We start from the raw sequence: 25,000 nt of genomic DNA on the forward strand, positions 1-25,000 counted from the left end.
GCATGCCATGGCACTCTACTCGTCGCCCTGAGCCAAGCTCATCGGGTCCTCTCTGATATTTTCTGCTGAGCTATTTTCTGTGAAAAGAGGAGTGTATTTACACGATTCACAAGAACCCTATTCACAAGAAAGCGAGTTTCAACTCGGAAATCTATTCGCATTGGGTTTGATGAATGGCGTGCGAGTCATTCTGACTGAGGATGAAGGTTTCACACAGAGAGGAGAATGAGTGGTCGAACACCTTTAACTTAGCTGCTCAGTGAAACCTCTCTTCATTCCGGACTCACAACGTGAATTGTGATCCATATGGCTCTTAAGGCAAAGACACAAATACCTGCTCCTTGAGGTGACCCTACCTGCTCCACCACCACCACCACCCTCAAATGAGTTAATAGGGCATGCTTAATGCCCTCTAATTCATTCTAATGTCATATGACCGTGATGCTTTGAAAGGAAGGAGATAATTCAACTGCCATTTTTGTCTTTTTTCTCAGGTCTGGCAATTAATCCCCAACGTGTAAAGTCGACATCAACATAAGATCACAGTTATTATGCAAAATATTACACAAAAGTGTTGTGCTAGGTGTTAATTGGAAGGGCATTATTTAAAACATTTCAATTCAAATCCATCACCATAAAAACATGTTGTGCTATATAATGCTGTGTTATTGTTTATGCCATAAAATGACGCCGTTAAGGAAAATTGCTCATTTTATGGATTCTTAGGGATGCAAAAGGCCTTTGAAATGCATAGCAAATGACCAAGACCATAAGGATACATTCATTAAGAATTGAGTGAAAATGATATATGAATGATATATGATCAAGATTAATGTAATTAGGAACATAATTGCCCTTCCTTAGTGCTTTAACACCATGCATCAATACCCATCAATACAATATCAAAGGGCAACCTCATAGCTTACCCATTATTACCTCATCTGTATTATAACGATGCCCATTCGCTGAATCCATGACAACCATCTAGTCTTCCTGGGGCCCAAGATTTCTGCGCCTTTTGTTTATGTTTATCATGTGTTGGCGCATACCTTTCATCTCCATCCTCACATACCCTTTTAAAGATCAAAAGCCAAGAACCAGGCTTCTTCTCACAGACAAAGAGTCGAACAAATCGGCCTCACATTGTGTGATCGTCCATCCGCCTGAAGCCTCTCCCCCAGCAGCCAGCCAACGTATTGATAAAGAAGGCACATAATCCATTAAAGCAGGGCCTCATTGATTGGAGGCTGGCAATCAGAAGCCGGGCGCCAGGAGGTTCAGCCCCGAGACCCCCGCTGTGATTTCTCCTTCTTCGGGGGGCTCTTGCCGGGGCCCCCCAGGGCCCCCCATAATCACCCCCAGTCTGTGAGTAACGACCAGCGAGGCAATCATACGGGAAATGCATCATTTGTCCGGAGCGCTCCATCCATCACGAGGGCCGGCCCTTATCTGACTGCCATGCATGTCAGCGAGTGAAATATGACGCTTTGTCAAACAGCGCCAGACTGTGGGTTCCCTCCGCTCCAGGGCTTCGGCACGGTGTAATTACTGGTTTCAAACTATATTAATACTTTTAGCATTTCAGCTCATTTAGTCACATGCCAAACCACCAGGCGCACACCCCGGGCTCCTTAAATGGAGACCGAGGCTACATTTATGTAGCCTTTAAGCGTCATAAACGCCGTCATAATTTTGAGCGCAGTAATGGCTACGTTAACCGTTTATAGATTCCAGGCACGTATTTGATTCCCCCTCCTCGAATCCCGGCTTGAATAAAATCCGTTGTAGCCTTCGCGAGCACCGGTGAAGTTTCGCTCTACTCTTTATTATGCGTCCTCCAAAGCTGTTGGGAGGAGTGCCTCACTAGCTCATCAAAGATTGGTTATTTTTCCGCATTTCGCTGCCTAATCATCTATCAATTTGTGTCCGTGGCGCAGTCCCACCGTGAGGACCCCGTAATGACGAAGGAGACAAAGCCGCGCCTGGCTGGGCACTCTATTAGAAAGCCATTTGTCAGCGACAACGTGACGCGTTTTGTCAAAACACAACCCCCCCCCCCCCCCCCCCCCCCCCACCCCCCCTCGATAGGACGTCCTTGACTAAAAAAAGGTCTTTCATTTTCGCATTCTGAGCGGAGACGCCGGCGATTGGTGGACAGTGTTTACAGATAGGGAGAGAGGGAGAGGAGGTTTGTCTGCGGTGTTTGTGCGACGGAGCTGAGGACGAGTGCTGTTTTATTATTTGGTCGAGGCCTCCGCCGCGAACGCTTGTTTTTCACTCGCCGTTTCTTCAGTCCCGTCGGAGGTGAATCAATTGTTCTCACTGGCGGGAGTTTGTGGCAAGTTGGTTTCCCACCGCATTGCACACTTTAAATCCCCTTTCATTTGTCTGTTATCTTTGACGCTGAAGGGTTTTTGCCGTGGTTTCATGCTCTCAACAGGTGCTGGACATGGAGGGTTAGAGGGTTTAGAGAGGACTGGCTGGAGACACGGAGAGGAAGAGATAGAGGCAACGCCTCGACATGTCCTGTACAAGGGAACACAACTCTCTTTCTCGCTTTACTCTACTGCATTCTCTTTCTCTCTACACTGTTCTCTCTCTCTCTGTCTCGCTCTTTCTCTGTCTCTGTCTCTGTCTCTCTGTCCCTGTCTCTCTCTCAGTACAATGTTCTACCTCTCTCTCTCTCTGTCTCGCTCTTTCTCTGTCTCTGTCTCTCTGTCCCTGTCTCTCTCTCTGTCTCGCTCTTTCTCTGTCTCTGTCTCTCTGTCCCTGTCTCTCGCTCTGTCTCGCTCTTTCTCTGTCTCTGTCTCTCTGTCCCTGTCTCTCTCAGTACAATGTTCTACCTCTCTCTGTCTCTGTCTCTGTCTCTCTGTCCCTGTCTCTCTCTCAGTACAATGTTCTACCTCTCTCTCTCTCTGTCTCGCTCTTTCTCTGTCTCTGTCTCTCTTTGTTTCTGTACAGGACTCTCTCTCTCTCTTTACAGAATTCTCTCTCTCTCTACTACTCTTTATCTCTCTCTACGGAACCGTCGCTCTTTCTCAGTACAATACTGTTGTATCTCTCTCTACAGTTATTCTAATATAAGCTCTCTCTAAAAACACTCCTTATAACTCTCTCTCTCTCTGCCATCACCCCCTCTCTCTCTCCGTCCAGCACTCTCTCTCTCTCTCTCACTCCGTCCAGCACTCTCTCTCTCTCACGCTCTCTCTGTTTCCCTCTCTCCCTCTCCCTCTCCCTCATCTCCCCCTCTCTGGAATCCTCATGTCAGTCCAGAAATGCAAAGTGTCCTGCCCCACATCACACAGAGGTCTCCCCAGCCCATAACAAAGTCACCGGTGATTTATGTTCTCACCGTCCCCCAAAATACAATATTAGTCATTTTGAGAAAAGTTGGCGGCAGGTTTTCAAGAAAATTAATTCTATAGATTTGTTCTCTGGTGCACTCGCTGCAAAGCAGTCTCTAGGCTTCCTCTTAATTAGATTCGCAGGAGATATGACTCCCTGGCCTCTGCTTTCCTCTACCCTGCAACACCCATGGATTATTGATCCGATGGTGGACGTTTAAACCAATTATATTTCATGCAATAATACATAGCAAATTAATTCCCACAAACTCATTGTCTGTTTCTATATTCAGGAGTGGAGAAAAAATGAGAAAGCTGACTGAACGCCTCTCTCCCCCTCCCTTCCATTTAACCCTTACTCTCGCCCACAACGTATTTTAAACATCTTAAACCGATTCATACAGATTCAAACTCCCACGACGCCGGGCCTGGCGGTAACTGAGTAAGCAGTAGCCTCGTCGTCATAGTTACAACCATAACACACCAATTTCATTCTCTGACAATCCCCCCCCCCCCCCCCCCACACACACACACACATGTTGAGTCAGGCATCTTCTGGTGGTTATCTCCGACGCAGATCGATGGCTGCTCTCTTTCCAGCAGCAGCAGCCGGGTGCCTTGCTGCGTGTGTCACCGCGGCGCTTGTCACTGCGGCGAAATGTTAATAAAGATTGCAGCGTATTGAATGCCACCCTCCAGGAAGCCGAGCCGCAGCCCGCGGCTGCTCGCTAATGCCCTCGCAACTTCATTTGCTCATTACCGGCGGCGAGGGCGGAACGCGCTGCCAACTGCAATTAAAGCGGCGCCGGAACGAGCCGTGCCCTTGGGCTGGCGTCGCCGCTGTCTCTGACACGCCATTACTAGATTTAGCCGAATGATTGACATATCAATAGGAGCGGGGGTGGATTAAATGGCCTCAATCAATATTCAAATTCGTCGCGCTTCTTACCTTCGCCGAGCCGGGCCGGGCCGGGCCGCCGGCAGGCAGGAAGCACGTCTCGAGCACCTTGTCGAGCGCGATGGGCTCTTTGTTGTTCTAAAACAGGACTTCCTGTCCGTCAGAGTTTCTGAGGAGCGTTCTCGTCTTTGAGGGTGTTCAGTTTGACGCACCGAGCGCTCTGATTGACTTTAGTGAATTCATTAGAACTGGGATATTGAAAGCAGGAGTGGGAGTGCGAGCTGAAATGTAGGCCATACTGTGTGACAAAAAGGGGTCACCACTGTTTGCTGTCAAGGTGTGGATGAATGAGTTAATCCCGATCTTTTGTCTTTTTCCGTTCTCCAGTCGAGCAAGTGCTAAGGAGACATAATGTCGCAACTTTCAATGAATATGTCCAGTCTGTAATTTCAATTGCCCCCTGGTCCAATGCATTTCTGAAGAGTTTCTATTCAGGAAACTCAGTCCTCCCTGGCCATGACACTGCATACTTATGGTGCCTTTTGTAAAACTCTAGCAAAATGGTAATTCAATTGCAGACGGCGGACTCTCTCTTGCTATACCCTATGCTGACTTAAAGAATGTTTTATCTTAAGCAAGTGAATGACAGGCAATTTATACCAAAAAGAAAAAAAAGCACCTGCCTTTCTATCTGTCTGCGGCAGACAATCCACCCACACCTCAAGCCTTTGTGACGGCCATTGTTACGGTTTGGGTGTTAATGAGTTGGGATTAAGTACGTTGTGAGGACTATGCAGGCACCCCCTGATGAAGATGACACTCTGCAGAGCCACCCCGTCCCACCCCTCGTACTTATGTATGTTGTACATCCTGGCACTTTTTGTATTTAGTTATAGCACTTAGTTGTGCAGAATCTTATCTTTGTTGTTTACGGGGAATTGTTTAACCTAGCGATTGTTAGTGCTTTGCACTTGGTTCTAGGAACATCTTTAATGTACCGACAGTGGTATATTGTTTCACTTTCTTATTACAAATGTACTTATTGTTAGTCACTTTGGATAAAAACCTAAATGTAAATGTGCTATACAGGAGTCACAGGACTTACGCCAGTCAGCTCAGGCCCCGTTTACACGAGGACGCTTGCGGGTAAATACGACCAAATATTGTATCGGAAGTGCCTTTCGTTTAGACGGTGACAGCATTTTTGGGGCTTAAAAACGCAAAAATCTGAAACCACCCTCTAGAGTGGAAAACTTGAATACGCTCCGCCGAAGCGTTTCCGTCTACACTGCCAAGGCGCAAAACTCTGCTCAGATCTGCTCACGTCACGTACGTGTTAACGTCAACTACAGCGCCAGTACAGGGAAAAAACCAAACATGTTGGATTATTTCCATGCGTCGGACTGTCAAGTTGCTCTGGCAGCTCTAATAAACTTAAAGGAGTCTTTCCACGAAAACTACAGGATATGTACAGATAGTATTACTGAACAGAGAAGGATCTGTAATTATGTTTTGGTTTTCGCGGCGCAGATAAGAGAAGAAGGAAGATTCTACGCATGCGCTCAGACATGGTGGTGTTGTGTGATGGTGTATCACAGCACCACCTAGCCACCTGACATGCATACCCAATCGAAATCCACATACGTTTGCGTCACCGTATGCACGCAGATTTCCTCCCGAAAACGCTTGTCTAAACGCGGAATAAAAAGTGAAGACGCGACGCCACTTTTGCGTCTTCTGTTCAGACCGCCATCATGTAAACGTAGCCTCAATGTGCGTACATTAATGGGCCGTTTATGGGTTTGGCCGACTATAGTATAGGGTAGTCGCCGGTGTGCCCTTGAAGTAAAAAAGAGATGATGAAGATGATTTTTTTATTTGTCTCTTCAATCAAAATATGATTGGGCTGTATTGTTTTTTATATGTCTGACTTTTGAGGTCAGCTTTTATATTATATTAACCAGAAATGGAAATTGAAATCTTTAAATGTTGATTATGGAAAGCAGGAAAGGTGTGGTAATAAAGGGAAAAGGTGGAGCCTGCTTATTATGAGTGTCTCAATGCCAAAGGATGGACTGGACTCTCATTTTGATCAATGGCAGTAAACACCTAAATCTATATCCTGGCTTAAGACAGAGAGCCAACACTCTGAATGTCAGGAATTCTCACAGAAACCGTTGATTTTGATGCTTACAAATTTTGATGCTAATTTGATACTTGTTTAAACAAAAAAGACGACAAAGCTTAATCATAAGGTTTCTTTTGCTTTGGACTTTTTAATGTGAGCTAGCTAGTTAACCCTTTCCAATTCCCTATCTATTATGCTGATTTATTTAGCTTTGGCTCTCTGTTAACTTTGTTTTACTGGCTAGCGTTAGATTTCTCTTTTCAGTTGCCTCCAAGCTTCCTTAAACATATTTCTCTATAATGAGCTTGTGGTAACCACATGAGATGTGCTTTTCTGAAGAAAAAAAACACAGCTATTCCACACTATCTTGCAGTGGGCGAAACACCCCGGGGTAAACACTGCTTTTTTTACCAAATCGTACTCCTCTCTCCCTCTGCGCTCGAGGGATTACCGGATAAAATGAGGAGTTAATGAAACTCCCTCACACCCCCACACAACCCACCACCGTAATACTGGTAAACTCTGGTGAGTCTGTGTCTTGGTCTTTTGTTGATCAGCCCTCATGCTCTTTCCTCGATCCCAACCTCCTTCACCAAACGGAACTAGTTCAGGCATGAATATTTAACTCTCACATCATTTGCATTGAAACCCCTGAAAAGAGAAGCACATTAAAATCTTTGGCAATTGGTTCAAGTATTTACGTAAGGGTTACATAAATTATTACATCACTCCATTACCACCAAAAACGTGTCTGTAGGCTTGATTTTACCTCCAATGTTTGATTTATTTCGATAAAAGTGCTTTTTTGGTTGAGCTGTTGGTTGAGCTGAATTTTGCAGTAAAAGTAGAATTAAAAAAACAATATGATGCTGTCTATCAGCTCCTGATTTGATCTATTCACACTTCTTTCCTTCACACCACTCAGTGATGGGAGCACAGCATCACAGCTTTGTGATCCCCGTAGTCACGACCCACCCTCCGTCCCCCCAACACACACACACACACACACACACACACACACACACACACACACACACACACATACACACATACACACACACATATATACAAACACACACACACACACACACACACACACACACATACACACACACACACACACACACACACATATACAAACACACACACACACACACAAAAGCAGAGAGAAGCAAACACACACGTGCACGCACACACACACACACACACACACAAAGACACACAAAAACAGAGAGAAGCAAACACACACGTGCACACACACACACACACACACACAGACGCACACACACATACACATCCAGAGAAACAAGCACACGACCAAACGCACACACATCAACAGAAACACATACACACACACACACACACACACACACACACACACAAGGTTGTACTAGGAGCTGATAGGGTTTGCTATGTGGTGCTAGGAGCCAATAGGTGGTGCTAGAAGCCGATAGGTGGTGCTTGGAGCTGATAGGGTGTGCTAGGTGGTGCTAGGAGCTGATAGGTGGTGCTGGGAGCTGATAGGGTGTGCTAGGTGGTGCTAGAAGCCGATAGGTGGTGCTTGAAGCTGATAGATTTTGCTAGGTGGTGCTGGGAGCTGATAGGTGGTGCTAGGAGCCGATAGGTGGTGCTAGGAGCTGATAGGTGGAGCTAGGAGCCGATAGGTGGTGCTAGGTGGTGCTAGGAGCTGATAGGTGGTGCTAGGAGCCGATAGGGTGTGCTAGGTGGTGCTGGGAGCTGATAGGTGGTGCTGGGAGCTGATAGGTGGTGCTAGGAGCTGATAGGTGGTGCTGGGAGCTGATAGGTGGTGCTAGGAGATAATAGGTGGTGCTAGGAGCTGATAGGGTGTGCTAGGTGGTGCTAGGAGCTGATAGGTGGTGCTAGAAGCCGATAGGTGGTGCTAGGAGCTGATAGGGTGTGCTAGGTGGTGCTAGGAGCTGATAGGTGGTGCTAGGAGCTGATAGGTGGTGCTGGGAGCTGATAGGTGGTGCTAGGAGATGATAGGTGGTGCTAGGAGCTGATAGGGTGTGCTAGGTGGTGCTAGGAGCTGATAGGTGGTGCTAGGAGCTGATAGGTGGTGCTAGGAGCTGATAGGTGGTGCTAGGAGATGATAGGTGGTGCTAGGAGCTGATAGGGTGTGCTAGGTGGTGCTAGGAGCTGATAGGTGGTGCTAGGTGGTGCTGGGAGCTGATAGGTGATGCTAGAAGCCGATAGGTGGTGCTAGAAGCCGATAGGTGGTGCTAGGAGCTGATAGGGTGTGCTAGGTGGTGCTGGGAGCTGATAGGTGGTGCTAGAAGCCGATAGGTGGTGCTAGGAGCTGATAGGGTGTGCTAGGTGGGGCTGGCTGCGCACTTATGTAAGCCGCTTTTCCTGCAGAGCGACAGCGATCCAAGACTCCCTGCGGGGGACCTGGGGGGGGCTCAGGAGGAGTCGAGGGGACAGGGGTGAGGTGAGGGGGGGGCTCCCCGGGGTTTCTGGTCACAGTTAGACGTGAGACGCCAAACACATCCATTCCAATTTATTCGTGAATATGTTAAACATGACAACCTATTTTGCATGGAGCGGACACAAACGGGAGAGATGTCGGTGGGATGACGCTTGCAAAATGGCGGATGAGCGGAATGAGCGGACGGGCGGAGAGAAAAACGCACATTCGCTCTCTCTCCGAACATCAAAGGGAGCAAATGGTACGCTGAGAATCTGCTGTGTAATCTAATGCTGCCGTAACTCCATTCTCTGTGGTGGTTGTACCGTCCAGAAGCATTAGGGTTGAGCTTACGGACATCCTCCTGTAAAGGCTTGGTGCACGCCCAGCATGGGGTGACATGACAACATGCTAACTAAAGGGAAGGGCCTGAATGGCTTTCAGGAACCATTGATTCTAGGAGATACATCGTGTCCACCAGATCAATCAAGAATCAAGGACAAGTGTGTGTGTGCGCGTGCATGTATGTGTGTTTGTGTATGTGTGTACACGTGTGTGTGTGTGTGTGTGTGTGTGTGTGTGTGTGTGTGTGTGTGTGTGTGTATGCGTGTGCATTTGTACTTGGTTGTATGTGTGTGTGTGTGTGTGTGTGTGTGTGTGTGTGTGTGTGTGTGTGTGTGTGTGTGTGTGTGTGTGTGTGTGTGTATGTGTATGGGGGTTAGGTTTCACTTCACCACCTCCCCTGTCGTGGCGTTTACCTCACCGCTCTTGCAGCGACACATGAAGCTACAAAGACGACACCCTGCATTGAGTTCCGTCTTCCTCCTCTCTCATTCACAGCTGATTACAGGACAACCGGAGTGGATCGCGAACAAAATGTCCTATTCCTTCCTTCTTAGCTTTGATTTCATTCTGTTGTCACGAGAAGAGCTGCCGTCATTTGGCTTCCCCTGTGTCCGACGGATGTGTTGGGGGACCTAGTGGGGGGTGGGAGACCCTCTCCACTGTTTGAAGATGATCCGGCTCCTGGGACAAGGGAAAGGCTCAAACCTATAGGAAGCAGGCTGGATCCAGAGGGATTAAACCTGATATGATCATGCGACACCATCCTCCGTACATGTGTGTTGATTTGAATCGCCCACTCATCCATCTGTTTCTATAGTGTTCATTCATGGTATGTGCTCAGATGTCAGTGCTTTTTATGTGAATCGATTACAAGAAGCCTTGGTTTGAGCCCAATAAAGTGGGGAGGATCATCTATCCCCGACAGCTAATTAACCAATAGCATGCTATAATGCCCAAGAAGCCAATCAGGAGCTAACATTTTCCCAGGCAGGAAGACAATGGTTCATAGGGTTCACAGCCTACACACACACACATGCACACACACACACACACACACACACATACACAGACACACACGCACGCACGCACACACACACGCGCACATTCACACACATACACATCCCACACATAAGCATGTAGGGTTGCCTTAATTTTCTCTTGTGATTGGGAGCGTGACGTATAACCATGGTTACCATATCCGCACAACATGAAAGATGGAAGGAAGATGACTTTGTCAGCCTTCTGGGGAAGAAGCTGTGGAGTGGGGTTGGGGGGGGGGGGGGGGGGGGGGGGGGGAGATGCCTGTTTTTGCGGTACGTGTCTAATTGATTTATCAGTAGCATCGATTAGTCATTGGCCCGGGGTGCTCAAGGTCGTATGATGCATGCTCAACCCCCTGCGGTTACTGGAGCGCGGGGTGCCTAACGCGCACACAACAGTCCTCTCTCTCATTGTGTATCAGGGACATATTGTGTCCAACAGACCCTGATTCGGTGAATAGGGAAACAAAAAAGATTTACCAAAAACGCTTCAGGTTGAATGTTCTGTTTATCGGTCCCATTTGTTTGTGGAATCGTCCTTTTATTGGTTTTAGGGTTGAGAAATGTAACAATAACAAGCTAAACCGTTGGGTTTGTGCAATTATTCTGTGGCGATGATTTGAAGCTGTGGCAACATTCTGGTGATTTCTGCTCCAGGATGCTTCCTTTTCATGGGGAGACAACAGTGTTTGGCCTGTGTTCACTCTCCACAAGAAAGTGTTTGAACTAAAACACTGATTTTTAACCTGGCTATGTAATTTGTTTCGATAACTCTACTTTAAGTAGAGATAGCTTGGATTAACATGTGTGATAGAATAAATACAGATTCGTTGACTTCATGGAATGAGCAGCAGAAACATTTTGGATTATCTTCTGCCAATAAAATCTCTAAATTGGCGTCGTTTTGGGGAACTTTATTGGAGCAGCAGCCTAACAAATAAAGAAAACTTAAAAAAATAGATCAGAACTTTGCAGGGTACCGGCCAAACAACAGCTATAAAGAAAATTATAATAATGTGGCTAAAATCGATCATAATAAAAAAAATATATATATACTAGTATCTGCGGAATCCGAATGTTGCTCTAGAGAGTGTTTCTCTGTGAGTTAAGGAGGGACCGCGTTGCAGAGAAACCCCCAAAGGGTGGAAGAGACTGAGAGAGGCTTTCAGAATCCACGGCCAGGATACCGTTGGTGTTTCGCCCTCTCCTCAGCATTCTCAGAACGCAGGGAAATCAGCTGCGCTGACATTGACCGTGCATGGCGAGCCTTTTCTGCGTTTCCAGGGACGACACACTATAATACTAATGTGGTCAGTGGGAAGCCAGAGTGCTCTGGATGCAGTGGAGAGGAGCGGTGCGGCATGTAGGGTGCGTGGGTGGCAGGCTGCAGCCGTGACGCCTGTTAGACTAGCGGAGCCCTGTCGGAAGAGACTGCAGTTCATCTCATGGCCAATAGGTGGTTCACGATGCAAAGGGATGGCTCTGTCGTCGTCAATGGGAGAAATGTGATTTGATTATCCTGAAAGCAAATCCTTTATTTCTTTATCGTGTGAGGATCTCGGTGGCTCGGTGGTTCATCTGCATATTATGTACGTTAAAAGGTCCCGTCTGACAGTATTATTTAATAAAGGATATTAACGATTTGATATTAATTAACTTTGACCATCGATTACTGCAAGGCGGCCATTCAATTCCCACCCTCAATGTGCCAATTATGGATTGTTGGTGCAGCTGTTTTTGCAAAGATCGCAAGCCATGGCGACCATTAGGCCAAATATTGTTTGAGGTCTATGGCTGGAGAGAGAGAGGAGATGAGGGAGCTAAGGGAGAAAGGACATGAAGGAAGAAGAGAGGAGAGAAAGGATATAAGGGAAAGTGGAGATGAGGGAGTAAAAGTCAGGCTGAGGGAGGCACTGGTGGATCGATAGTGATGGATCAAAGTTCTGCATGGCTGAAGCCCCCTCACTCTCTTCCTCTCTCCCTTCCTGTCTCTCTCCCTTCCTGTCTCTCTCTCTCTTCCTGTCTCTCTCTCACTCTGTGTCCCTCTGATTCTCTATCTCCACTTTTCTCGCTCTGTCTCCTCCGCTCTCTTTCTCTCTTTCTCTCATCCACGTATTTCAATCTATCAATATATTCTGCTCTCATATATTCATTCATGAATTCACTTTCAGGAGGGAATAGGAAAGCAGAGAGGAGAAAGGAGGGGAGAGAGGAGAAGGGAGTGAATGGGTAGGGGGAGGAGAGGGGAGAGAAGAGGAGAGAAGAGAAGAAAGGGGAGTGGACAGGATAGGAGAGAGGAGAGGAGAGAGGAGGAGAGAAGAGAAGAAAGATGGGAGGAGAGGGGAGGGCAGAGCTGAGAAGACAAGAAAGGGGAAAGAAGAGGAGACGGGAGAGCAGAGGAGAGAAGGGAAGAAAAGAAAGCGGAGCGGCAAGGGAAGGAAAGGAGAATAGAGAAGAAAGGGGAGATGAGAAGGGAGGAGAGGAAAGGAGAAGAGAAGAGAGGAGAAAGGGGGGTACACGGTCCTATGACACCTGACTGACGGTGGCTGATGGTGGTTCCATTGCACACAATCTAAAGACATTTCAAACGTTTGTCTACACGCTGTGGCAGCCGTGAAACGTGTGGAATGTGTAAGACTGGAGAATCAAACGGTTTTCATTTAGCTCAATCTATTTCACCGTTGTGTCGTCCTAGGTGATATTAAAGTGCCGCCCATGGCCCTTTTCACAGGCATTTATCCCGCGTCTGTCTTCGGCAATGAACATTAAAAGAGCTTCATTGAGTATAACTGTCGAGTGGTTCGCCAGCTCAACACGCGCGCGCTTGTGTGTATATGTGTGCGTGACCATGAAAAAGTAAACCAAACCTTATTCAATGAGCCCTTTTTTTGCACTGACCTGCTGTGACTGATTATGTTTACTTCTGTTTTTCTAGGTGAAAAACACTGGCCGGGCCGGTCCCAGAGCCACCACGGTAGGCGTGGGTGTGTATCTGTCGCGTCGGGTCTGGGCTGCCTCGAACCACTGTGGTGTAAATTGAGTCGATGCTTGTGTGCTTCTGCTCCGTGAGCACGGTAACGATGAAAGATTGGATTCAAGACGGGGGTTCAGAGGCAGCTCAAACCAAACACTGTTCGGTGTGGTGCGTCGCCTTCTCGTTCTCGTTCACCGCTTAACCTGAACGTCTGTGTGACCGTCGTATTTTGACCGTTTATCTCCATTCACAAGCTTGTTCTTTGGCTCTTTCCTGTGGTTGGTTTGACACGTGTGCCCTGTTCTGTGTGGCTTTGTCGAAGAAGACATTTGTGTTGGTGTTTCTGTGGGTCCATTCTATGAAGAAACCGTACAACAGAGGGGACTCTATCTTCAATAAAAAAACACATAAATACAGACATGCGATACTATACATATATATAGTTCTCTCCTCCTAATTGGAAGAGTGAAACTGGAGGGCCCCCCGCTAATGGACCCAAAGGAAAAACAAAACTGCAACCAAAGTAGGGCGGGTGAACAGAAAAAGACTCTTGATGTGGTGGCTGACGCTGGCCAGCACTGTGGTGCAATCCCATTCCTCCGCTGTGTGTGTGTGCCAACCATAACTCTGCAATGTATACGTGTGTGAAGTCGTGCGCTGCGCGTGTCACGGCGTCTTCTGGGATTGGGTTTCATGCGGCGAATCGATGAACGTGAAGGGAGATCTCTCAGGTGTGGGGGGGCTCTGCGCCCAGACTCCTGTTTCCAGCCCGGGGAGAGGAGCACCGAGGACGATAGAGTTACGGATAAAGGCAGTTTTTAATGATGTTACTTCTTTTTACTCATAGAAGACATCAGATAAATCTGTGCTTATCCTTGCTCATGAAACGATGCCCTCCTCCTCTTCCTCCTCCTCTTCCTCTTCTTCCTCCTCCTCCTCAAAGGAGTGTTCCAGCCGTGAGACCTAGGTTGGTATTTTTTCCTGACCGCTGGGAGAAAACCAGGGGCGATCCTTTATGTGTCTTGTGTCTGTATCTCTCGTCTCGTCTTGATGCGACTGTCTAGGTCGGTGAAATACAATTTCTCCTCTCGATGCTCCTGTTTGTGTTGGTGTTGTGTTTTAAGGGGATAAACCGTGTTGATAAAAACGATCCCATTCGGCGAGGGTATTGACAGCACAAAACAGCGCTGGGGTTTAACGGCAGAATCCATCTGTAAGACCGCCGCACACCACCCACACGCCGGGGAAAAAACTAAACTGTTTATTAACTTCCAACAGTGCAGGGGCCTCCGCCTTCCACACATCACCCCCCTCCTCCTGCGCCTGCCCCCCAAAAAATAAAATTGACTGGATATGAGTTCTAAAACCTTTAACCCAAAGCCGGCCGTGAAGATTACCAGGGCTCATATGTGAAGGAGGAGAGGCACTTTATAAAGGTGGGGAAGGAGATGGGGTCGGATGAGGAGGAGGGAGGTGGAGGGGAGGGGGGGAGGAGGGGAGAGGAGGGGAGAGGAGGGGAGAGGAGAGGATGGCACGAGAGTTGAGAAGAGACAAAAGGATGGAAGGGGAGAGGAGAGTAGGGGATAGGATTGGAGAGGAGGGGAGAGGAGAGAGAAGGAGAGGAGGAGAGAGGAGAGGTGGATGGAGAGGAGGGGAGAGGAGAGAGAAGGAGAGGAGGAGAGAGGAGAGGTGGATAGAGAGGAGGGGAGAGGAGAGAGGAGGGGAGTCAAGAGAGGAGGATAGGGAAGGAGGGGCATTTGCTGCATTGAAACGGGAAGTGAATGCTTGACCTTTCAAGGCTCTTGGGACGATTGTTGAGTTATGAGATTAAAGGAGAATTCTTACCGGGGAAAAATACTCTCTCCTTGCGATGGGTTTTTTATGTATTTTTTCTTTCATTGTGGTTGACAAAAGAACTGGAGGAAAGCGCTTTTTTGTGGCCTACTCTAAAAGATGAAGCTGGGAGGAGGACAAGCAAAATAAACGGGTGGAGTTGGTTCTTTAAAAAGAGTGCCGTTTTATAACGGCTCGCCACATCAGAGGAGGAGGAAGCTACCCTTTACTTCAACGTTAATTAAACAATATCGATAATAATAACGCAAATTCAACATGCAACGAAATGACACAAGGTTATGCATCACAGTTAATTCATCGCATATAATGTAACGCAATTCAAGCCGGACTGAAAATAAATATATAACATGTTATGTTATATATTTGTTATGTATGTATTGTTATATTAACAGCGAGTGTCCACACATTCCCTCTGAATGTCACGGTTGGCCAACTAAATCACCAAGTGGTTTTAGCATTTAGTCCCGAATGACAAAAACTAAACCCACTAACCAACTGCCTCGTGTTGGAGAGCGCTGCGTTGTAAATGGCAGACGCCAACGTCACCAGCGACATCACGACATGCTTAACTTTAAAGGGCCCCCGAGTGTGTTAATATTAGCCTAGCGCGCGCACCACCCTGTGTTAAGAGGTCTCACGAGAAGGCTCAGCACCGCCCTAACTGGGTCGTATTTAAGTCGTGGTCGCCGCGGTAACCGGCGTCCGGAGTTCCCCTGGGTGATGGTGGAGGTGGCGTTGATGGTGGTGGTGGTGGTGGTGGAGGTGGTGGGCGTTTTAAGGGTGCTTTGTCCACCCCCCTTCTCCCAGGCGGACTGAAGTAGGGCCATTATGGCGGTTAACATTTAGCCATTAAATGTTAACCGTCTTTGTCAGCGGTGAAATGCCAGGCCCCGTGCCGCACCCTCCACCGCCGGGCGGACAGGTGTGTGTGGGGGAGTGTGTGTGTGGATGAGTGTGTGTGTGTGCGTTTATGTGTGCGCGTGTGTCATCTGTGAGTGTGTCTATGTGCGGCCGTCTTTATGTGTGCGCGTGTGTCATCTGTGAGTGTGTCTATGTGCGGCCGTCTTTATGTGTGCGCGTGTGTCATGTGTGAGTCTGTCTATGTGTGGCCATCTGTATGTGTGTGTCATGTGTGAGTGTGTGTCTGTGTGGAAAGAGATGCAAGGGGTGGGGGGTGTGACAGGGGAGGTCGGCGATCAGCCTGTCAGCGTCATCCCAGTAGGACAGAGACCCTGTAGTTACACCTCCGCGATTATAGCTGTCAGCCACCTACTGCGCACCACTTAGACAATGACACACGCACGCAGGCACGTGCACAAACACACGCACACACACACACACAAACATATTGGCAAGCATACATGCAAATAAATGCAAACTCAGACAATCTGAATACTTCCAGATCTGCAGACACGCACAGTCGTAAGTGCACATGCACATCAGTGCACACTCACAAACACACACACATCAACACACTAACACACACACACACACACCTTTCAACCCCTTTCCTTCGATCATCCCCTCCAGTTGTTCCACATAGTGCGATATTGGAATGACCGAACCTCCCAAGGACTGCTGGTTCAGAGAGAGAGAGAGAGAGAGAGAGAGAGAGAGAGAGAGAGAGAGAGAGAGAGAGAGAGAGAGAGAGAGAGAGAGAGAGAGAGAGTCGTGGGCGAGTTATGCAGAGAGCATGGCGTCTTTGGGTTTGATGTGCAGGAGCTGAGTTAATAGATATGGAGGGGACGTCATGTGACCGATGGCCCATGTTGCTCTTCTCCTATTCCCTCTGTCCTCCCCTCCCACTATGAGGCCTAACACTCTTTATACCCTCTCTATTCCCTCTTTATACCCTCTCTATACCCTCTATACCCTTTCTATACCCTCTCTATTCCCTCTCTATAACGACTTCTCTATACCCTTCACTCTCCTTATAACCTATTTTTGACCTCTCTGTACCCTCCATATTCCCTCTTTACACCCTCTTTATACTCTCGCTTTACCCTCTTCAACCCCCCACTCTCATTCTCTCTCTCTCTCTCTCTCTCTCTCTCAAGATTCACCATTCAAAGTGCATTCAAAGTGCAAAAACATGTGTTCCAATTGCCGAAGCGCAAAAAGTTAAATGACATATAAATCACAAAAAAATAATAATACAACTGCAAATTTGTAAATACAGTGATAAGTAAGGCTTTTTACCCATCTCTCTCGCTCTCCCTCTCTCTCTCTCCATCTCTTTATCTCCGTCTCTCTCCCTCTCTCCCTCTCTCTCTCTCTCCCTCTCCCTCTCTCTCTCCCTCTCCCTCTCCCTCTCTCTCCCTCTCCCTCTACCTCTTCATGTCCGTGTCTATCCATCTCTGGTTCTCTCTGTCTGCTTCTCTCTTGTTCCTCATCCCTCATTGTGCCCTCCCCGTCTCTTGCTCATCTTCTGTGTTCAGCTAATCCCATGGCTGCAGGGTTTCCATTTACTGCGAGGGCGCCGGCCCGTGTGCGGTTTCCAGTGTCTGTTTGCTTTATCTGGGATTGGCTAGAACCCACGGAGGGAGGCGGGAGCTGTGATGAAGCAAGCCAATCTTTTATCGTTTTCATTTTTTTCACTCAGAACCGTCCAAGCCTCGAGGCTCCAGTGTATAGAGATTTGAGGGGTTGGTGGGAAAATACTTATGTAAAACTACACACTTGTTTTGTTGTGCGTTGTGGTGCATTCTCCCCTCATTCTCTGACTGTGCGTCTCTCTCTCTCTCTCTCTCTCTCTCTGTCGAAGTCTCACCAGAGTTTTCCTCTTCTGTGTTTGAGTCTCTGCTGCACTCGCGGCTACCGACCAAGAAATGAAAGCAAAACAAAAACCGAGTAAGAAAAACTACTAAACTCTGCGACTACCCCCATAGCTATCGCTCCGCTCCCAAGGTGCAGGGAGGGGGATGGGGGGGGGGGGGGGGGGGGGGGATTGCCTGGCAGGTGGGAGGTAGGGCTGGGGGGGGGGGGGGTGACTAGCAGGTGGGGGGTGCCTAGCAGGTGGGGGTCCCTGTATTTCGTATTGCACGACGGTACAAATCCAGCCGTAATGAGCTTGCTTGTACGTTTTGTTAGCGTGAGTGTGTGGTGTACCTCCGCCCACCCACACACCCCCCCCCCCCCGCTTCCCAACAAACGCACGCTTTGTTGGCTCCGCGTGATTGCCGCGTTTCAGCGTACCTTAATCTAGCCGGCGGAACAGACGCCGGCGGCCGTGCGAAGAAGCCGGCCATGAGCCTCTGAACAATCATGATAACTTACGAGGAAGGGAGGAAGAGGAGGAGGAGAGGGAGGAGGAGGAAGAGGAGGAGGAGGAAGAAAGGGAGGAAGGACGGAGACGCAAGTATAATAACTCCCCACCTCTGTCCTCCTTCTCCCCCCCCCCCCCTTTCCTAGTGTTGCCAGCGTTTAAGTTCTCACCTTGGGACGGGCTTCAAGGTGTTTTTCACAGTTGACTCAGCTTGCCATCACCCCCCCCTTCTTTCTCCCCCCACCCCCCGACAAACACACGCACACACACACACACACACACACACACACACACTTACCTCCCCCCTCTCGTACGTGTGTGTGTGTGTGTGTGTGTGCGCATGTTGGACGGGGATGTTTCACAGTGTGGCTACGAAACGCAACAAAATGCCACCGCAAATGTCAGCTGACTCACCGCGCCTCGGCCATCTGGACGCGTTACATAAAAAAGTTGGTGTGGAGGTGCTCTCCCTCCCTCTCTCTCCCTCTCCCCTCCCTCTCCCTATCTCTCCCCTCCCTCTCTCTCTCTCTCCCCTCCCTCTCTCTCTCTCTCCCTCTCCCTCCCTCTCCCTATCTCTCCCTCCCTCTCTCTCCCTCTCCCCTCCCTCCCTCCCTCCCTCTCCCCTCCCTCTCTCCCTCCCTCTCCCTCTCTCTCCCTCCCTCTCTCTCTCTCCCCTCCCTCTCTCTCTCTCCCCTCCCTCTCTCTCTCTCTCCCCTCACTCTCTCTCTCTCTCTCTCTCCCTCTCCCCTCCCTCCCTCCCTCTCTATCCCTCCCTTCCTCCCTCCCTCTCCCCTCCCTCTCTCTCCCTCCTTCTCTCTCTCTCCGAAGAGAGAGAGAGAGAGAGAAGGGGTGCTCTCCCTCCCTCTCCTGTCCCTCCCTCACTCTCCAGAGAGAGTGGGGTGCTCTCCATCTCTCTCTCTCTCCCTTTCTCTCTGGAGAGAGAGGGTGGGAGGGAGAAGTTATGGGAAGAATCTCATGGATGCAGAGCTGGTCGAAGTTGGTTTGGGAGGGGGGGTGGTTGTGTTAGGATGGGAAGGACGGGGGGGGGGGGGCGGGGGACCAGCCACGTCCATGTCATCCCTGCAGTGAGTCATCCCGGGGGACGAAGGTGCCATGCGGCAACAGCTGAGGCGCGCGGCTGCGTCATCAAAAAAAAAAAAACGCGGTCGGAAGCGACGGCTAGCAATTAGCATAGCGAGCGAGCGGGCGCCCCCTCCCTCTCCCCCTCCCTCTCACTCTCTCTCCCGCCCCGGCGCAACCCAGGAGAGAGAGTGAGAGCGCGTGTCAATCATAAATAATCACGCCTCGGCCTGATTAGCCCCGTGATAGCGGGCAGCGTAGCGTCCATGCACGCCTGTCGCTTGAATTAGGTGGCAGGTTAATAACACAGGGATGGCGGCCGTGTTGACTGTCCCCGCCGTCCCCCCCGTCCCCATCCCTCATTTGTCTTTCATGCCCCCAGACGTTTGGCTCGGGGCGTGGACCGCCGGCGGCTGGTTCTCCGGGGGTCCCCGGGAGAGGCTAGGGGAGGCTGCTTCGTGGTGTCAGCTCAGAGATGAAGTGTGGGCAAACTCTGGGGTGTTCCACGTCCAATTACCCCCCACTGGCGGTTTAGGAAGTGGGGTGGGGGGTGCGGCAGGGCGGACTGTGTTTATTTCAGTGCTCGGTCTTGCCACCGTGACTCTTCCTCAAACACAGTTAATTGGTCCCCAGACCACCATGGCGCCATTGAGCTGATGTCCACTCTCTTAATGAGGGGCCAGGGCGCAATGCAGGAGCCAGCTCACAGTGTCGGCCTCCTGTCTCCTTATGGTGTGGGACGCTTTCATCCTTTCACACTCCCACCTCTCTCTGTCTCTCTCTCTCTCTCTCCGTCTCTCTCTCTTTCTCTCTCTCGCTCGCAAGATCGCTCTCAGCCTTTATCTCGTCATGGTTCTAATTCTGTCTCGGTCTTTCTCTCCCTCACTCTCTCTCTTTCTCACTCTCAATCTCACTCCCTCTCTTTCTTTCTCTCTCACTCTTTTTAACGCTATGGTTCTCATTCTGTCTCTCCTCCCTCTCTCTCTCTCTCTCTCTCTGTTTCTGTCTCTATCTTTCTATAAACTTCCCTCCCTCTCAGAACAGTTCTCAGGCTCTCTCTCTCCCCCCCCCTCTCTCTGTCCTTTCCTCCCACTTTCTCCCTCTCTCTGCAAATGGGCAGGTAATATCTTTTCGATTGGAGCTAAACGCTCCATGTATTTTCTGCCATAGTGATGCAGAGCGAAGTGTGCTCTAAAGTCATGCTGAGCTTTAGAAAGTTTGAGACACTTTAGGATGATTAAACGACTTCCTAAGCAACATCTTGTTATGGTCACGCGGCGGCGATTGTTGTGATTGGCTGTTGGCGATGTCTATCGTGTCATGCTTGTATCTGCACGTCGGTGCTGTTGTCTTGTTGTCTGCACATGTGCAATTTTGGGATTCTCTCAGCTTTATGCTTGGCTCATCTAGAAGACGTTCTGTCCCTCAGTTCCTCTCGACCACACCTCACTGGTTCAACACTGCTGACAGCAGAAATAAAGGAGAGTAGAACGGAATGAAGCGCCACTGAAAGCCTTGGGAGGCCCACAAAGGAGATGTAGGGCATCCATAAACATGACTCGAGCAAATATTGAGCCCTGCATGATGAGAGTGTAGGGCTTCCCGCTCACTCACTCCCTCCTTCCTTCTCATCCTCTTCCTCCCCCTCCTCTTCCTCCTCCTCCTGAGATGTGAATGGTTGTTTCGGCAGTTGGCTGCGATGCATTTTTAAACAGGCGCAGCGGCAGACAGAACATGAATGTGTTGCGACGGCAAACACTCAGAGCCCGTGGCCCTCCATCTAGAGCTGCCTTGTCACACGCGGATGTGCGAGCCTTCAAAACACACAGCCAAGCACGCACGTGAGCCCAGAATCACACAAACACAAACCCACACACACACACAGACACGTATGCACGGAAGCACACACGCATGCACGCACACACAAATACACACACACAATCACACAAGCGCAAACATAATCACAAGCACACACACACACACACACACACACACACACCATCATGCCCACCAGTAGTGCACACATTGATACACACATAGCTCTGAGAATGGTGGTCATTCATCACCTCGCCCCCCTCCCCCCCCCCCCCCCCCCCACACCTACACACACACACACACACACACACACACACACACACAACCACTACAATGGCGTAAAAGGACCCATCTCTCAAAGCAAGCACCTCCACCAGCCATCGAAACGCTGCCTGTCGCCCTCAGTCGTCCTGCCGCACCCCCGAGGGAAGGATGACAAACTCTTGTCGTTTATTCCGCGGCGAGGAGGGGAAAGTTGTCGAGTTGACGGCGCTAGTCCGGGTTTCGGAGGGCAATCGGGATTAACACTTAATAGACACTTTGCGAGGGAGTCGTTTGATTGGTCGGTTGTGGTTGTTTTTATTTGTTTATATCATATTGTTCCACAGGGGTTCGATGCCACTCCTCTATACCTCTTTATGGCCGCGCAGTTTTCATTTGTCGTTTTATGGCACAATTCAGCTGCGATATGGGGGCATTATTTTCGCGGGACAGATAGCGATAAATAATGTATCCTCAAGGCATCTGCCAGCTCCATTTTGTACTCCTGAATGCCGCTACCTTTTGACTTCTGCATTCTGCCGGTCGAAGGAGGCTTCGCAAGGAAACGGCGAGTTCAGGCAAAATGGACGCAGTACACATGTCCACTGATCCCACAGCCTTTATCGTCTACTTTGGTCTACGTTCTTATTTTAGTTAAAGGGGGTATTAAAGGGGTATGTCCCCAGAACATGTTTTGCTTCTAACTAGATTTCCTTGCATTTTGTTTTTGTATATGAGTCAATTGTTTCAGTTTTCGTTAATATTTGTGGCACGACCCAAAACATTTAATATAATCATATTGGTTGATGGTACATGTAGCATGGCAGTATTGTTTCACTCCCTAAGAGGAATCAAGTCTATTTTGGATTTGAAAATGGCACAGCCGCGTGCTTTGGGCTTAAGCCAGAGTTCAAGACAGTCTTGATGATTTAGCTGAACTCAAAAAACGAAAGTTTCCCGGTGAATTCCCAATTCAATGTTCTCGTCAATAAGCCTCTGACCTCTTGGATTGACCCTCAGTGTTTGAGCTGATACAGGGAGCACCACTAATGCTGAATGGATCTCTCCATTGCTTTCTTGTCATTGCAGGAACTCACCAGCACAACTATAACCACGTGGCTCTCGCTAGCCCCACACGCACACCTAAGAATGGTAAGCTCACGCACACGCTAGCCAGCATGACCGTGAACAAGTAAATACATATATGTTGATTGAGGTGTGGAGGTATTTTATTCAATCGTGTGGTTTTATATGTATTTATTTATTTATTTTATTTCACGTAGACGATTAACTAAACACTCAAATCCAACCTCAACACAAGTTAGCCAAAGATGCTATGCTAGTCCGCATAGAGCATGTGGAAATCTTAAATGGCCCTACTTATGAAATTATATTGCCATGAGCACATTTTGATAAACATCTTTTGAAAACATCGACCAAGAATATACAATTTCCATTGAACAATTTTCTCCATCTATCTTTTGATTGGGTTTTCATATTTTCCACTATTTGTATTGCAATGAGGAGTTGACTCGGTTAGATTGTAGGAATATATGGTCGAACTGGGTTTAGGAAGGAAGGGGAAATGGGATATGAAATACTGGATCTGATTTGTTCTCTCCTTGTTTAACCATGACTGCTGTGATTGTGGCCCTTTGATTTATATTCTGTTTGTTTCCACCCTCCGGAGAGAAAATGCAGCTAGCCACAGCAGCTAGCATGCAGGCACTCTAACAGTCAAAGCCTTGTCAGCATGCTATGGTTGAGCTATCTCTTCCTGTATGTAAATACTGAATATGTGTTCCATCGAAAACACATGGATACGCACACGCACACAAACACACACACACACACACACACACACACACACACACACACACGCAAACATGGGCACAAGACTACACTCACACACAGATGCACACACACACACACACACACAAGACTACACTCACGCACATGCACACACAAACACTCACAGGCACGCTGCTCCGATAAGGGAGTGCAACTGTGAGGCAATACCTTTGAGATCGATGAAAAACATGAGAAATCTCCTTCAACCACACAGCGAACATGGAGGCTTTGATCACAGGCCGCCCGAAAGGAGTTTAAAATGTCAATGTGTGTGTGTGCGCGGTGTAGACCTCAGATAAGGCCTACTGTTTCAGGCCTGTAGGACCAGAAGGCTTTTCTGTGCAGCAAATCAAGGAGCGTAAAAGGCCACTTCAGTCTCCAATCACCAAGGCCATATTCAACATCTACTGCCCGAACATCAGTATATCAGGTCCCACTCAGCGGGTGGATCGAGACGCGTGGATGAAGGTCCTAACGGCTGCTGCTGTTTCTTGGGATTTTGTTTTCCATCGCACGTTTCTGAAATATCCTTTTGTGTTTTTGCTTCTTGCTTTTATTTATTATGATTTCCTTTTTTTTCTTTCGGTTCGCTAGCACACCGGTCATTGAGACGTGGTAAGTCATACGCATGCATGCATTCATTTTTAAACGTGAAAAAAACAAACACAGACAGAATGAAACCCCCAACGCACATTGTCACGATTACCCCCCCCCCCCTGCTTTTATGTCACCTCCCCGTGCGACCTTTGACCTGTCTGGTACGGTTTTAGCGGGCTATGAACGTACCCCCTGAGAACAATCCCCAAACGTACGCCGTGATAACCTGTGTTGCTCCAACCCCAGTCCTGTGCGGTTCTGGTTATTGAGCCCCCCCCCCCCCCCCCCGCTCCGTGTTGTGGTAGACCGCGCTGACCCTGTGTGTGTGTGTACGTGTAGGTGTGTGTGTTTGTACGCGTGTGTGCGTTTTCCGATATTGAGGTCGCCCCGACCGCATGCCGGCCTGAACCCGGGTCTCGGGGTCCGACCGACCCCTCCCTGACACCCAGCTGTGTTAAGACAGCTCCCTCGCACTCTTTGCTTCTCTGTACCCCCCCTTTCTCCCAGCGATTACAGATAACCTTTTAAAGGACACCTTTGTGATCCCTCTCCCCCGCCCCCCGCGTGACTCCCATTACTCCACCGTGCCCTCCCTCCCTCCTCCTCCACCCCCCGCTATTCTCTCTTCATCTCCCTGGTTTTATCCCTCTGCCTGGGCGGCCCTCGCTCACTCCTTTAATCGCCATTTTGTGTAGTCCCTCTTTTCAATCTCTCCCTCCGCTTTCTGCTCCATCATCCTATTTACCCCCTGAACAACCCTCTGTCTGCCTCCAACCGTCCATCCATCACCTCCCCCCCCCCCCACGCCATCCACGTCCCCTCGTACACACACACACACACACACGCACACACACACACACGCACACGCACGCACACGCACGCAGGTGCAGACACACAGAGACACAGGCCGACGCAAGTCACACTAACCCACACAAACAATACACAGAGACGCACGCGCACACAACACACCGCACACACACAAACATGCGCAGGGACGCACACACACAGAGACGCACACGCACAGCTCTCAGTGCGGTGGTGGCTAGCCCCCACCCCTTTATTTCAATCTGTCGGTTGGAAGGGGGTGGCTGGCCCCGCTCCTCACCGCTGTGCACCCGCTGTC

The 25,000-nt window shown here is 49.1% G+C and overlaps 1 protein-coding gene across 1 annotated transcript in view; it reads left to right on the top strand.

Annotated features, from left to right (window-relative positions):
* Positions 1-25,000, top strand: part of LOC307090687 (shisa family member 6) — a gene marked incomplete at both ends in the record, with an annotated part of 60,982 nt that overhangs the window by 29,031 nt on the left and 6,951 nt on the right. Inside the window, 3 exons of the mRNA XM_079757436.1 lie at positions 13,116-13,154; positions 22,519-22,581; positions 23,875-23,895. Coding sequence (XP_079613562.1) covers positions 13,116-13,154; positions 22,519-22,581; positions 23,875-23,895 — 123 coding nt within the window. The remainder of the gene's footprint in view (positions 1-13,115; positions 13,155-22,518; positions 22,582-23,874; positions 23,896-25,000) is intronic.

Source organism: Pollachius pollachius (assembly GCF_949987615.1).
Source record: "Pollachius pollachius genome assembly, chromosome: 19".
NCBI lineage: Eukaryota > Metazoa > Chordata > Actinopteri > Gadiformes > Gadidae > Pollachius > Pollachius pollachius.